The sequence below is a fragment of the Alosa alosa genome, chromosome 3 (assembly GCF_017589495.1).
Source record: "Alosa alosa isolate M-15738 ecotype Scorff River chromosome 3, AALO_Geno_1.1, whole genome shotgun sequence".
In the NCBI taxonomy this organism is placed as follows: Eukaryota; Metazoa; Chordata; class Actinopteri; order Clupeiformes; family Clupeidae; genus Alosa; species Alosa alosa.
Genome location: NC_063191.1, coordinates 4,989,326 through 5,001,268, shown reverse-complemented (window position 1 = coordinate 5,001,268; position 11,943 = coordinate 4,989,326). Strand labels below are relative to the sequence as shown.

The 11,943-nt window shown below is 45.3% G+C and overlaps 1 protein-coding gene across 1 annotated transcript; it reads right to left on the bottom strand.

Annotated features, from left to right (window-relative positions):
• Nucleotides 1-17: 17 nt before the first annotated feature.
• On the bottom strand, nt 18-3,793 carry LOC125292269. Its single transcript, XM_048239486.1, has 3 exons — nt 3,743-3,793; nt 419-922; nt 18-196 (listed from the first exon to the last, which is right to left on the bottom strand). The coding sequence occupies exons 1-3, from the start codon at nt 3,783-3,785 to the stop codon at nt 18-20; spliced, it is 726 nt and encodes a 241-aa protein (XP_048095443.1). The 5' UTR covers nt 3,786-3,793.
• Nucleotides 3,794-11,943: the final 8,150 nt, after the last annotated feature.

Sequence of the window (11,943 nt, the reverse complement as noted above, 5' to 3'; positions counted from 1 at the left end):
ACCATGCAATATTGATTTCAACAACTTGTAGTGCAGTGATTAGAACAGAGGTACTCACGCTTTATTCTGGTGCAGACACAACGAAACGCAGTGGCACCCAGCAGCAGCAGCAGCAGCACAGGTACAACCACAGCAGTCACAGTAAAGTTCTGATTCACACCTGCAGTCACGGTCACAGTAGGGTTCTGATTCACACCTTCAGACGATGGATTCAGTAAACAAAACAAAGCAAGTTTATTTACATTTCACCTGATGATAATGTATGTATATGGGACATCATCAGCTCAGGCAAGCAGGCATGTGGTACATCATCAGCTCAGGCAAGCAGGCATGTGGTACATCATCAGCTCAGGCAAGCAGGCATGTGTAAAATACCTCAGAGCAAGGAGCAAAGTGAAACATCAGAGCAGTCTCTCACCATCTGTCCTCTCCACTGTCCGTAGTGTAATCTCTCTCTTGAGCACATATTCCTGGCAGCCAGGAGTCACAAAACACTGAAAGACGGTGTTGTTGTCTCTCACAGACACGTTCCATAGCTGCACGCTGACGTCTCCCCCATCCCAGCGGCTGGTCCGGTTTCGGTACAGCGGGGACTGAAACTCGGGCTTCTCCTGACCTTTCCTCAAGTAGAGGAGCACCTGCTCGAGCACTTCCACTTCCTTCTCCGGGCCGGTTACGAACAAAGAAGATGGCTCCTTCTCCCGAGTGTCTTTGGTTTGCACTAAGATGCAGCTCTCCGCCAGAGAGCCTGGAGGCAGATGTAGCTGGCAGGACAACACTGTAGACTGGCCCAACGGCACCTCCACCAGGTCCTCTGGGGTCACAGAGCTGTCAGACTGGCCCAACGGCACCTCCACCAGGTCCTCTGGGGTCACAGAGCCTGTGGACTGGTGTGGAGGTACTGGAGCTGACATGACTGCTCCTGCAGAAACACAATCATTCACCATATTACAGTCATACATGACCTGTCACATATTAAAACAGAACACACAATATATATATCCATGCGCACACATACAATCTCATCCAACAGTATACTGTGGGTCATTATGGACTTCAAGATGGCGTCACAAGTACAGCACGAGGCTCTGCGTCTCCCCAGTTTTTGCGAATTAGTGAGCGTTTGTTTATTATTACCAGCGCTTTCCCCTCGATACAACCATGGCAACATATTATACAGTAGAACTTTTGGACATGGAGTGCCTGAACGACTGAACGACTAGTCTAGACTAGTCGACCGGTAGCACTGACCCCCCATCATCACCAAGTGCCTTGAGAAGCTAATCTTAGCCCACCTCAAGCCTTCCTCCTGCACTAGAGCCTCACCAGTATGCTACCGTGCCAACAGATCGACTGAGGATGCCATATCCACGGCCCTCCACTCTGCCCTCACCCATCTAGATAATAGCAATTCCTATGTTAGGATGCTATTCATCGACTTCAGCTCAGCTTTTAATACAGTCACACCATCTGATCTGATCATGAAATTACACAGGCTTGGCATCAGCATACATCTGCACCTGGATATTGGACTTTCTGATCAACAGACCCCAGACGGTGAGGTTAAATGACCTCTCCTCCACTACACCTCCTCTAAGCACTGGTGTGCCACAAGGGTGTGTGCTCAGCCCATTACTGTGCACCCTCTTCACCCATGACTGCTCCCCCATTCACAACACTAACTCCTTCATCAAATTTGCAGACGACACAGCTCTGTGCAGCACTTGGCAGCATGGTGCGCAAATAACAACCTTGCGTTGAACACCTCCAAAACCATGAACTCATTGTCGACTTCCGGAAAGCAAAGGCGGACGCACACCCATTTACATTAACGGGGCCTCCACTCTGATGAAGATGTGCTGTGTGAAGTGGAGTGAGCTCTAAAAAGAGCTGTTTTGACATCAGTACACATATGAAATTTGCGTGTCAGCATATTTGCCTGGGCATACAATTTATAGCACTGGCGCTGAATATCATCATCATCACTTAAGTCATCCCTGATAATATGGCCTAAGTATTTTACTTTAGTTACAGTATCTAGTTCTTTCTCAGACAGGTAAAAGGAGGGAAACTTTAGCTTCTTATCAATAACACTCTTTTTGTGGTTAAATTTGATGTCATATTGCATTCCATACTGTAAACCAGGACTATAAGGTGACATAATGATTAAGTCATCTGCATACATTAAATTATTAATGAGCTGATTCCTCACCATACATCCAGTCTTACACTCCTCTAACTCTCTAGACAGATTATAGATATAAGTTAAGAAGAGTAGGTGACAATATTCCACCTTGACATGACCTCATTGGTTATAGGGAATGGGGTTGATATTGTTTTCTCCCATCTAACTTGCATGGTTTGATGTGAGTACCAATAGTGCACAATTCCTATTAAATATGCCATATGAGACAACAATCCAGGGAAACACATAGCGAGTAACCCTGAGAGTCTGTAGCTTGCATATTTATCAGCTGTTATTTTGTCAGGACCACATGCTTTGTTTGCAGCCATCCAACAGAACACTTAATTTGGCCTAATAACCACACCATTATTATTATATCACCAACCTTGAACTCAGTACTCACAACACAGTTAAAAGTCTCCCTAAAATGTGTTCTCCACAGTTCAGCAATATTGTGTATAGCCATCAGTACCCCACTCATTGCAAAGGCCGCCAAGGTGTCCTGTTAGGGCCCGGACACACCAACCCGATTATCGGCAGTCGGATGTCGTCAGTCAGGCGAGGTCGGGTTCGTGACTCGAGATGGTTCGTGTGTCGTATTAAGTCTTGTACGTAAAACGACACACCGAGAACAGAACGTACGCTCGGCATCGGCGTCACTTTGGTGTGTTCCGCGGCACTTTTTTGACCAACTCGAGAGAGATGGGAGCCGACTGATCAGTCCGACTGCTTTTCTGCCGACGGTCGGCCGTCGTGTTGATGTGTCCCGGCCCTTATATAAAAATTAATTAACAAGGCGGAGGCTAAGAACTGAGTTTCCTCCATCCGAGTCCATTAATTCCGTATAATGGGCCACCCGGAAGGCCATTATCCCGCTTATCACCCAGTTGCCACTCAATAGTCATGCTCTTACAGCATGTTTACATTGTTGCTAAGCCTGCTTCTAGGCTCATCCTAGTATGGTTGTTATAGTTACCATTCATAAGCATTGATATGGAACTTTTTTTTCTACCAGATCTACTTCATAGGTGTCCTGTTATTCAGAATTAATAGCCACCCCACGAGCCAATCAGAAAAGAGTATTTTATCTCACCGGGTGATAAGTCTATGTGAATCATAACTAGTCACTTCCACTTTCACAAACACTCTGACAATATGACCAGAGACTTTCTAATGTGGAGACACGGCATAGAAAATACTCCATAGAAATGCAAATACTCCATAGAAATGCATGGGGCTAGTTTGTCACGCCAATATGGCCGTTGTCTACACATATCCCACCCCTTCCTCGGCAAAACGTCGACATGTGAATACATAGAGCCAATCATGTGGTGTGATGTGAATACATTGAGCCAATCATATGGTGTGTTGTGAAGACATCGTGCCAATCATGTGTTGTGATCTCGCCGCTGGAGCAAGATTGGTGTCGTGAAGCCTTGCGCACGCGCAGTTCAACCCAAAGACTGTGCCCGATGAGTGCCCATAAAACGTTGGTATATGGCCGCCGAGTGGAGGGACTTGCCTAAAAGGACTTTGATATGACTCAGACTGACTCACCACAAAAAAGTGTTGTCATCAGCAGCCGAATGCCAATCACCATGACCCCTTGTCTGTGCAACATCCTAAAATATATTTAAAACCAAAAACAGATTAGTGCCTGTCCACACACCACTGCAGAAGAGTTTAGCACGTCTAAATTTACACGGTTTAGCACGTGTCTGAATCTAGACAGACAGGAAGTGAAATGCCATGGAAGTGAAATCTTTCAAAAGCAAAGAAAAACACAAACACAAACACAGAAAGACCGATTATATCAGCACATCTTTCGAAAGCAGAGTAAAAACAAAAATCTCTGCATGTACTTGCCTCATAACTTGACTCTCGAGTGTGAACTCTTATGTGGTTTTCCTTGATAATGCGATAATGGTGGCGGAGACCTCTTCCTGTTCCACGTAGGAGGATGTGAAGACGGCAAGCAAAGAAGGACAAATACTAAAAAGAAAACACAAAAACCTTTAGCATGGTTATTGGATTTTTGATTTTCAATCACATTTTCTTTAGTTTATAGTGAGTAATAACCTTCTTCATTATTATTGGCTGACGACTCGTCTTGCTGAGGCCTGTCTGAACTATGTACAGAGGCTAGTCTACAGCTAATGGGTTGTTCTAATCTTCTTCATATCTTCGAGGTACAAGATGCAGACACTGATGAAGGATCAGGGCAAACTGAAAGCCACTACATCCAAACCACATGCATCAACTTTCCAGTCGATCAGATAAGCTCTGCGTAAGGGAAATTTGCCAGCCTTTGTTCTACAGAATCTTAATCTAGCTGTTAGCATGCTACCACGTTGTAGGCCTCATCTTATTGTGACTGCACAGCCTATTGCTCACTGAAGAACTGTAAAGGGGTAACATCTCTACATCTGTATATGCAACCATAACCTCTAGGCATTCATCTCGCCTTAATCTACAAACATTCTTCTACATGTGAAAGTTAAACTTTGGAGTCATAGCAAGTTAGCATGTTAGCATTTTAAAAGTTTCTATAGCCTACCACAGCAAGGCCTGTGGTCAAGAGGTATAAAATGGTTAAATCTCTATATGTAACTGTAACCTCTAGGCAAATATCTCAACACATCTACATTAAATTTTGCCCTCTAGGCAAACCATGGTGAAAACATACTGTAACCGATTCAGGAAACCTCCGTGGGAATTGGTTAGCCACCAACTGCAAATATAGTGCTAACACGATATATATAGTGATTGAGCTCCTGGTTGCTGTAGCAAAGATTCTTAGAACACAGTGTTTAAATTAAATGATCACTTGCACTTGCCAACACTGTTTATCATGCACTTGTTAGAAGAAGCTGCTAAACCAGTTTCAAGATAAGGCTTGGTGACTTACCTCAGTCCGTTCTATTCACTCGCATGCGACGGAATGGCGGATGAATGAAACTGAGTGCATCCACTGTAGGAGTCACCACCCACAGCTACCCTTTACATCTGACATGATGTAACCCTGTCTGCAGTTACTCTCACCGGTTTTTAATAACACTACTATCTTACTAGTGCTCTCACTGGTTACTGCACATGCCTCTCAGAAAAGAAAAATTGAATCTTTATTGAATCTGGCTTAGGTCATTTTAAAATATTGAGCCAAAATGACCTAAGCCAGATTCAATAAAGGATTTTTAAAGAAGTCCTTCTCCTCTTATATATTTGAGTGCCTGGGACCTGCTATTGCTTTATTGGATTTTCCCTACCCCAAGAGCACAGCTTGAGGACTTGATAACTTCACCTGAGTGGCTGGTTGAACCTCTTGTATGTTATTCATTTAAAATTTGGTGTGAAATCACCAGAGGGGAAGTGCATCTTGGGGACTTTGATTTTTGTATGCAGGCAATCTGTTTTGGCCCCTATACAAGCATGGAGGACGAATGCACATCCAAATAGAGGTGCCGGAGGTTATCAATTAAAAAACAGATTAGCAGCACACTCTGATCTCTTGATATATGTAGAAATGGCCAACGTATCAGTGCACAGCCTTGAAACGTTGATTAAGGCTTTGCACCGAATCCCACTTCCTCTCTGGAACTTCCCATGCTTCTCTATGAGTCACCCGGCCCACTGAATGAAGCCTCTCTCATATCTGTGGAGTATTCACAGACACATTTATAGCATATATGTGGAGCATTCACACAGTCCACAGACAGATCTATATCATGTATGTGGAGCATTCACAGACACATCTATATCATATATGTGGAGCATTCACAGACACATCTATAGCATATATGTGGAGCATTCACAGTCCACAGATACAGTACAGTTTGGGTTTGTGCAGATGTGTGATGTGTGACGGCCACTATTCCTAATCAGGCACAATATATAACCCTGTCTCCTGTCTCTGGGACTCCTTCAGTGCAGGGTTCAATCGGTCTCTGGCCTGCTGGCCATAACACTAGATAGATAGATAGATACTTTATTGATCCCCAAGGGGAAATTCAAGTTCTCAGTAGCATACAGACATCAGACACAACATTCACTAACAGCAGAAAAAGTAATAAAATTATATAATATAAAAAACACAACTAAGCAATAAGGACAGTAGAAGATAAAGAATATACTAAAATACAAATTATACTAAATAACACTTAATCCTAAATCTTAATCCAAGTCTAAAACAGTATCCACATAGAGTGCTTAGGGGTGATTAAGCATGAGGCGCTTGCAATGACTGAGGCAGGGACTGAGCCTGGAATTCTCTGTGCATAGTAAGGTAAGGTGCTCTGTGAGAGTGAGTGTCATGGTGATGGTGCGAATGAGTAAGTCCAACAGTGCAACAATGCAAGAATTAAGTCTAGAGACCAGCAAAAAATAAATATGGACATATAAGAGAGTAGGCAAGGTAATATAAACAAACTATAGAAAAACTATATCAGTGCAAGAATGGGTTGACGTAATAGGGTTACAGTCATTATACAAGTGTTGATTAAAAAGCATGAAGTATTAAGTAAAGGTATAAGTGTGGCCACAACCGGCTGTGGGATGGAGGGAGGGGTTATGCATATGTGCTAATATAGCATGCCAACAGTGAAGCAGTAAGACAGTGGTAAAAAGTGGCTAGTGGACAGACAGTACACAAACATGGAGAGGGTGGAGAGGCAGACAGACTATGCGAAGAAGTCTATCTCTCCTCTTCCCTTAAATGAAGCATTGAACAGTTTAATGGCCCTGGGGACAAATGACTTCCTCAGTCTGCCTGTTGAGCAAGGTCTCAGTCTCCAGCTGATCAAGCTCTTCTGCATTGTAATAGTGGTGTGGAGTGTATGACACTCATTGTCCAAAATGTTGATCAGTTTGTTGAGACATGATGTCTTCCACAGTGTTGGAACTTGTCCGAGACGGACACTCAAGTTGAAGATGTGCTTCAGTGGCTCCCCCAGTTCAGCAGCACAGACCTTGAGCAGCCTTGGACACAGTCTGTCAGGCCCGGCTGCCTTCCTAGGTCGAAGTTTCCTCAGTTGATCTCTTACCTGATCTGCCGTGATGATGGGGGAGGGGGGGTGCATCTGGGGTCTGTGTGTCTGATGGCTGTTGACTGAAGTCATTGTTACCTCATTGTTTGTGGTCGCCATGTGGGGGAGGGGTGCAATATCCAGTGATGGTGGGGGTGCGATAGCCTGTGATGGTGGGGGTGAGTGTTGCACTGGTAGAGGGTGTGGGGGCTGGGGGATGACCACCTCCTTGATGTCCAAGGCTGCCATGGTCATGGACACCTCAACAGGCACAGGCAAGGAGGCGTCAGGCGGGGGCAGGGCGTGGGGTGATGAGGGCTTAGGTCGTTCGATGTCACCAGGATGCAGAGCTGGAGAGACTGGGAGGTGGAGGTAGGGCAGGCACGCAAACAAGAGCCGTGTCTGAGTCAGCAGGGGGTGGTGGACAGACCACTGCCATTGGAGCTGGAGCAGGGCAGTCAAACTTGTTGTAGAAGTGGTTTAGCTGGTTCGCCCTGTCCAGGTCCCCCTCCACAGAGCTGCTGCTTTTCTTAAGGCCAGTGATGGTCTTCATACCATCCCATACCTCCTTCATGTTGTTTTCCTGCAACTTCTGTTCCACCTTCCTTCTGTAGTCCTCCTTAACCTCTTTCAGCTTGACTTTGAGTTCCCCTTGCACACGCTTCAGCTCTGCCATGTCCCCCTCTCTGAACGCCATCTTTTTCCTATTGAGAAGGGTCTTGACATGTCACGTTGCTAGGTTACGGGGACGCTGGCGAGACACGCCGCTCTGTCTGGCATCATGTTTTTGTTTGTTTTTATGTAATGTTAGTAATTGTATGTAATGTCACGTTTATTTTTTGTATTGATTTGTCTAGTTAAATGTTTTCTCTCTTTATTTACGTTATTTTTGATAGTTTTCGTGTTATTCTCTTAGTCCTTTTTACTGCTTTCAAGTCGGCTGATGTTGTTAACGTCTGACCATTGGGAGCTTGCTATGGCTAGCTTTTGCCCTGAGCCTCTTACATCCTTCCCATCCATCTGTGAGCCGGTGCTGCACTTCACCGTCTGGTCGAGGGGATTTCTCGGGACAACAGCTGGAGCTACTCTGAGAAAGATCTGCTGAGGCCGCCGAGCTGTTTCTGACCAGTGAGCTGCCATGCCAACTGCCTGGAGTCTGGATTGAGCAGACTAACGATAACGTTAACGTTGAAGAACTCTGCATTACGGACCAACAAACGGTCGCTGTTAAAAGTCCAGTGAGTTGCTGATCTACAAGATCGCCCATGACTTCGGACTGTTATGCTTCCAGTGATATCCAAGGTAACAAGGCCTAACGTTCACGTTATCTCCAGACTGCCAGTGAGTGTAAAGAACTTTGTTGGCGTTGCATGCATCGGTTGTGGATACACAGCTGTGCGCAGTTTCACGCGAGTCATCATTGCCCTTGGACATTTTCAGCCGGTTGGAAATTGGACTAATTTTATTTTTAATTTGTATTTATTAATTTGTTTGTTGTCTGTCTTGTATGTCTTGGTGTCACGGGTACGCTGGCGACTAGACTACGCCGCTCCGTCCGCTATTGTCTTTGTTAGTCTATGTGTCAATGACAATGACTTAGCCTATAATTATGTGGAGCGCTTTGGGTTGCACTCTGTGCACGTTAAATGCGCTATACAAATAAAACTGACTTGACTTGACTTGACATTGCTGGTTATCCAAGGCTTGTTGTTAGGAATCAGCGTACAGTTCTGGTGGGATCAACAATGTCCATACAGAAGTTCAGGTAGTCAGTTGTGCAATGTGTGACCTCCTCTAAGTCCTCTCCATTCTGTAACACAGTCAGGCAACTCAAAGCAGTCTCTCAGAGCCTCATCCGCTGAATGTGCGTGTGGCAACTGGTAGCCTCTTTGTGCTTGTACATTGGCTGAAGATGAATGAGGTTGTGGTCCGACTTCCCCAGTGGGGGAAGGGAGTGGCGCTGTATGCATCCCTCATGTTTGCATACATGAGGTCTATTGTCCTGTTTTTCCTTGTAGGGAAGGCAACAAACTGGTAGAAATTTGTGAGAGTGGAATCCAGTGTTATGCGATTGAAGTCGCCAGAGATCGCAAAAAAGGCATCAGTGTGTTGAGTTTGAAGCCTTGCAATTGTTGAGTGGATGACGTCACATGCTGTATTCGGGAGACCTCGCGGTGGAACATAAACACAGAGAACAATGGCGTGCGAGAACTCCCTGGGCATGTAGTACGAACGGAGACTAACCGCTAGTAACTCCACATCCTTGCAGCAAACAGTTTCCTTCACTGTAACATGGGGGTTGCACCATCTATTGTTTATGTACAGCACCAGTCCACCAGTCCACTTTTGCCAGAAAGCTTACAGTCTCTGTCCAAACAAGCTACACTGAAGCCGGGCAGCTCAACGTTAGAGGTGGGGATGTAGCTAGTTAACCACGTCTCCGTAAAGCATAACAAACTACATTCCCTGTACAAATTCTGGTTTCTTACCAGGGCAGCCAGTTCGTCAGTCTTGTTAGCCAGTGAGTTCACGTTTCCCACCACCATCGATGGAACTGAGGGCTTGTATCTCCACTTCTTCTCCGGACGCCTCGTTTTAACTTTAACTCCTGCTCTGCAACCCCCGAAAGCACCACAGTTCCACTGGGATGTTGACGCGAACACAGCCAGCATTCTGTCGTAGTGCGATCAGCTGATTCCTTGTGTACACAAGTTTGCTGCCGCTGGAGCATTGCAATAGGTCCGTATCCATAGGATAGAAGAACAACACTCCTCAAAATGTGTAATCCAAAAAGTTGCGAAGTAAAAAGTAAACAAAAGACATAGAAAAAAGCCCAAAGACACAGAGCCACCTCGACATGCTGCCACTCTTGTCGGCGCCAGAACCTATCAGTAGTTTTAAAACACTTGTGAGGTACTCAGTAACACTTGGATCGCTATAAGCATGCATACACACAAACACACACATACAAACTCTAAATGAGCTAAACAAACACTAATAGGTTCATGTGTTTGTATTGCATCGTTATTCTATTCCATGGGTTCCCAAACTCCATCAATGTGGGCCTCCCCTCTGAAAAAGTGACACCTCCGTTCACTTCAGTTAAGCCACTTAAAGGGAAACTTGGCAGGATTAGCTATATTTCCCCCTCTGCTGGAGAAATTGTGCATTACGCTATTTCAAACTGTGGAAAAAAGTAACAATAAAGCACATGGATTTGTTTACAAGCCAACGAAACGGAACAGTTAGGAAGAACAATGTGGATGTTACAAGGTAAGAAACACGATTTAAAACGAGTTTCTTGTTTCTCACTTCTCTTTCCGGGACGGTAGTCTCAATGTTGCAAGGTTGGTTTTCCACCTGGGGACGCTAGGGACAGCGGGGAAAGTCACCATTTTCACCGGAACAGGTCATTTAACCATTCAAATGATTTTTAAAGGGGATTATTACGTTGAAATAGTTGCCAAGTTCCCCTTTAAATCAGTGCTATACTATGCAATGAGTTTTCATCATATTTTCGATTGTGACAAATCTGTTCATTTTAAGTGAGCTATCGGATGTCCAACCTCTTTTGTGTATGTGTCACTTAATATTCATTTCTATACAAACCAAGGTGGCGGATTCCTAAAGAAACGCAAGCACCCACACCATAAGTTTATCTAAATTAGCTATGCAACAAAAATGACATTTTACCGTGACTCGAAGAGCTGTAAACAGTGTTCTACCAGAAAGACTCAGTAGACAGAATAGAATCAGTTAACAATTTAATTAGTAAAGGAACGGCTTGGATACAAGCATGATAGAGTCCTGAATAGGTAACAGTCTTTGGCGTAGGCCCCGTCTCGGATCCGTCCAGCGATGAGCAGATCTCGTCTCCTGCCGATGGATGAAGGCAGGGGCGGGGAGCCTACCCCCAAAAGGATGAGTGATGCCCGCCAGGGCGGTGACTCAGTAACCTGGTTCTGAGAGGAACAAAGACATAGTATACATCCCAGATAATTTAAACAGCATGTCTGGGCAGGGGTGATGAGGTTGTGCCAGGACTCAGACAGAATTTTCACGGAAGCGTTTGCTCAGGGAGAGACTCGAGTCTGGCAAGGAGTATGATGCACGTAACTTTTGCCCCTTGCATCGCGGGGAACCAATATCTGTGTAGCTGATATAGCGGGCCAGAGGCGTTCTAAACAGATGACAGACGTAGTGTCATCCAATTGCGTCGAAGTAAGGAATCAGGCAGTTAACATTGACCTTATAGCGGTATCCTGAACCATGAGCTGGGCAACCAGCGTCCAGGGCAACCTAGACAGACATGACGGCCGGGCAACCGGCATCCAGGGCCACCTGGACCAAACTGGGCAACCAGCGTCTAGGCGCAACCTAGACGAGCGTCATGAGCTGGGCAACCGGCGCCCAAGGCAACCTGGACAGTGAGCTGGGCAACCAGCGTCTAGGGCAACCTAGACCAACGTGACGGCAAACAGGTTAAAGCTAAAACAATTCTCCCACAATGCCAGTGCAATTAAAAACAATTTAGAAGGTAGAGCACAATATCGAAAAGTGCATCAGTGAGTGCCGGTTTTACACAGTCAAGAGTCAGTTCTAGACAGGTGATAAGTGCTGGGATTAGGAAGGCTAGTTTTTAAGCCGTGCTACAAGAGGAGATATCCTCGAAAGCTTGGCCTTCGAGATTTGTGAAGGCGGAGGGATGACCCTCCAGTATGAACTGGAAACATGATC

Bases quoted from the DNA above. Each gene is read 5' to 3' on its own strand.
- LOC125292269 (XM_048239486.1), bottom strand. From the start codon at position 3,785: ATGGTGATTGGCATTCGGCTGCTGATGACAACACTTTTTTGTG. The intron at 923-3,742 runs GTGAGTCAGTCT...GTGTTTCTGCAG, and splicing joins GATGACAACACTTTTTTGTG to GAGCAGTCATGTCAGCTCCA. The intron at 197-418 runs GTGAGAGACTGC...CATCGTCTGAAG, and splicing joins GACAGTGGAGAGGACAGATG to GTGTGAATCAGAACCCTACT.